This window comes from Egretta garzetta, unplaced genomic scaffold (genome assembly GCF_000687185.1).
Source record: "Egretta garzetta isolate BGI_Z169 unplaced genomic scaffold, ASM68718v1 scaffold179, whole genome shotgun sequence".
Taxonomy (NCBI): Eukaryota; Metazoa; Chordata; class Aves; order Pelecaniformes; family Ardeidae; genus Egretta; species Egretta garzetta.
In genome coordinates, this window is record NW_009270001.1 from 1,475,003 (window position 1) to 1,478,597 (window position 3,595).

At 51.5% G+C, this 3,595-nt stretch overlaps 1 protein-coding gene across 1 annotated transcript in view; it reads left to right on the plus strand.

Annotated features, from left to right (window-relative positions):
• Positions 1-448: 448 nt before the first annotated feature.
• The window catches only part of ZBTB7C (zinc finger and BTB domain containing 7C), an 82,985-nt gene continuing 79,838 nt past the window's right edge, over positions 449-3,595 (plus strand). Inside the window, exon 1 of the mRNA XM_009647711.2 lies at positions 449-494. Coding sequence (XP_009646006.2) covers positions 449-494 — 46 coding nt within the window. The remainder of the gene's footprint in view (positions 495-3,595) is intronic.

A 3,595-nucleotide genomic window follows, 5' to 3' on the forward strand; every position in this document is an offset into this window, starting at 1 on the left:
CATTCATTAAGGCTGAATCACAGCAGAGGTGTTTTATGATGTTTGGTTTTCAGACGTGCCAAGGAGATGAAAAAATCTGATTGCAGAAGTCCTGGGCATTTTAAAGTAATATTTGATGGGGATTTATTGAAGATGCTGTAATACAGCCTGTAGCAGCATCTGCTTTCCAGATTAACGGAGGGCTTGCAAACGGCACTTCGGAAGCAACCTCCAAGATTATTTGAAAACTAGAGAGCAAATTCCATTTGGTGAATGATTCATGACATGGCTTTGCCTATCAAGTTGTTCTTTCTCCTTTCTGTGGCGGATTTATTCTCTTCAGTGATATTATGCAGGAGGCACACAAGCACCGTAACCATCCTGGACGTGTTTATGTGCCAGGACCATGCCACTCATCACAGCAGGGGCCTGAGGGTGCAGAGCTGGAGGGCATCCGCTTCTAATGCAAATGGGGCTTATTTTGGAGCTGTTGAATCTTGGACCGGGAGCTGGAGGTGGGCTGCAGTGGAAAATAAAAATATGAACTGATCTGCTGGTGTAGCTGGTGGATATCGGTCAGTGCAGTCAGTGGAGTTTGGAGGATGTTTCACACCCCAGAGCAGATAAGTGATGTTTGAGGAACTGAATACCTCTTGTGGAGACCTCAGGTTGTGCTGACTGCATCCCCATGGACCGCAATAAGAGCTGGGAAAACCAGCACCCATGGAGGTCATGATTCAGCTGCTAGACAGAAGCGTCTTAAGACGCATTATTTAGCCTCCAGCTGTCAATCAAGAGGGCTGCAGGTCCAGGGACATATCTGGCAACGCCAAGCATGGGTCTTGGGTAGCTTAGGGAGTCCAAATAGGCAACTAAATCCAGGATTTACATGTGGGCACCCCAACTGAGATGCCTTAATCTGGAGCTGAATCCTACCTGGCATTGCTGGGGACTGGTGCAGATTCATCAGGCTGTCCCTGGGTGTCAGATCAGGGCTACACCATGCTTTAGGTGAGCTAAATTCTGACTGCTGGCTGGTCAGGGCTAGCGCATGGATGGACTCTTTGGAGGATGGTCCATGGGGAGTATCTGAGTGCTTGTTCTGTTGGGGATAGGGCTGTCCCCGGTGTAGACACCCTGGAGAAGGGCTGTTTCTTCATGCGGGGTTGACCTCAAGAGCAGGACAAGCATGCTCCATCACCAAGCTGCTTGGGGCCCATCCTTCCCAGCTCTGCAGCTCACCCCAGCCAAGGGATGGAGAGGTCAGTGTGCTAAAGAGAGGCAGAAGCTCCCCTTCTGGAGTCACATGGTGAGAGGAACAGACCCACAAGTGAGCTGATGTGGCAATGTTGGTGATGTATTCAAGGAGGGTAATTAGAAACCTTGACGTCGTATCCGGGAGGGTGTGTTCGATTCATCTAGAAACCACCCCAAAAAGCTAAAAGGCACCTTGTGGCTGAGGGGGAAGCCACAGGCAAGCCTGTTTGCTTTAGAGCTTTTCATCCTGCATCTGTTTTGGGAATGGGAGAACGAAGCCTGGGCTGCTCTCAGCATTGCCCATACTATTTTGGAAAATGCTACAAGGGCACCAGGGCATCCTCTCCGGCTCCCTGTGTGCTGGCTCGGAGGGTGGGCCACGAGCGTGGTTGTTCACAGGCACTGTTCTTCAGGACCTTCTTCATGGCAATGGGTTAATGAAAGCGTAACTCAGGTGCAACCTTTGCTTAGCCCAGAAACTCCCATTTATAGCCTCATCCCATGAGGATTCTCCTGAGCCTCAAACACTGATTTTTTTTTTTTTTTAGATGTTGCATTGCAAGCTGTTGTGTCCCTGAGTTCCCCTTGGCACGGGGAGAACCCGCAATGCAGGACTCTGCTTGTAGAGAGAGGAGACAACCTTAAGTAGAAGCTAAAGCTGAAGCCCAGCATCGCTCAAGGGGAAACGTGGTGCCCCCCCCCTGCCCTGAGGCCGGGAGGAGGTTGTGCATCGACCTTAGCAGAGCGGATGAGCTCCGGCACAATGCCAGGTCGTTGCGGGATTTTTGCAGCCTTCCCTGGGAATTTTGCTTAAAATAAAGACGACGACGCTCACCCACGTGGGCGTGTTGACAGTGGCCTGCATTAAGCTCTTTGCCCCCCACTTTTGGCTGTTGAGCAGCAAACGAGCCATTAGTCATCGGCGGTGGCCGTGGCTCATCAGTTAATGATCTGAACTGGGGCCGGGGCTAAGGAAGGAGGTCGTGCTTAAGTGCACAAGGTCAGAGCAGCTGGATGCTCTTGAAAGCAGATGGACTCATTAGCTGCAGAGAAGTCCCCTTCTTGGGGCTGATCATGGCCCCAGAGCTTGGCCAGCTGCACGGCTGCAGTACCGGGCTGGTCTGCAACCACTGTGTGCTCTACCTGTGCTCCATGCATTGCTTACTGGCTAAATTTCCTCCTGATGGTCGTAGAAGCATGAAAAAGAAAAACACGGGCCATCACGAAGGTTATCCTCTGTGGGTTTTCTCTGGTCCTTGAGTGTGCACGCATAGCGATTTTCTTACCACTTTAATAAAATGGGTAGGCTGGTCAGAGCCTCTTGGTTCCTCGGTCCCAGGACAGCCATCCAGCTGTCAAGCTGACTTGAAAAAATGTTGTTGGCACTTTCCCATGGGGGAGAATCCCATAAAAGCTGTCACAAGACCCAGGTGGATACAGTCACCTTATAAAAGGAGGGATAGGGTGGGAGAGAGTTCCCAGTTGCTTGCCTGTGTCATGGGTAGTGGGAACTAGCGTTGGTGGACCCTGCCCCAGTAAACCCATGCCAAGGGCTGCCTGGAGAAGGAAGGGAGCAGATGCTGGGAAAGGAGGAGATGCTGGGGTGAGGAGATGCTGGGGTGATTGATTCAGTTGGGATCCGCTCAGGGATGCTGGGAAGAGGAGGCAACGTCTCCATCACCAGCTGCTCAGTGATAGCTTGCCTTGATTTCAACCTTCTCATGCAAAATTTATGGAATGGGAATGCACTGCATTGGCTCTGCCCGTGTCAAATGCGGCAAATTCAGAGACTGCACACAATAAACAGCCATTCCCTCTCTTTGAGTGACTCCCAGTTGACTGCACACCACTGAGTACCTAAAGGGGGCCCATAGGAAAGGTGGGAACAATCTTTTTAGCAGGGCCAGCTGGGACAGGACAAGGGGGGATGGTTTTAAACTAAACCAGGGGAGGTTTAGACTGGATCTAAGGAAGAAATTCTTTCCAGTGAGGGTGGTGAAACACTGGCAGGGGTTGCCCAGAGAGGGGGTGGAGGCCCCATCCCTGGGAACATTCCAGGCTAGGTTGGACGGGGCTGTGAGCAACCTGATCTGGTTAAAGGTGTCCCTGCTCTGTGCAGGGGGGTTGGGCTGGGTGACCTCTGGGGGTCCCTTCCAACCCAAAGCATTCTATGATTCTGTGATTCTGTGTCTTGGCAGAGAGATCCCTTTTCCCGCTAGTTGATGGGGAACCCCTTTACCCTGGCCAAATCTCAGGTACAAACCCAGTTTAGGGACTGGTGTGAGCTGGTGGTGCCAATTTGGGGGGAAATACCCCAGATCATGAGTTCATTGCTTCTTTTGCATGCAAATACCACTTC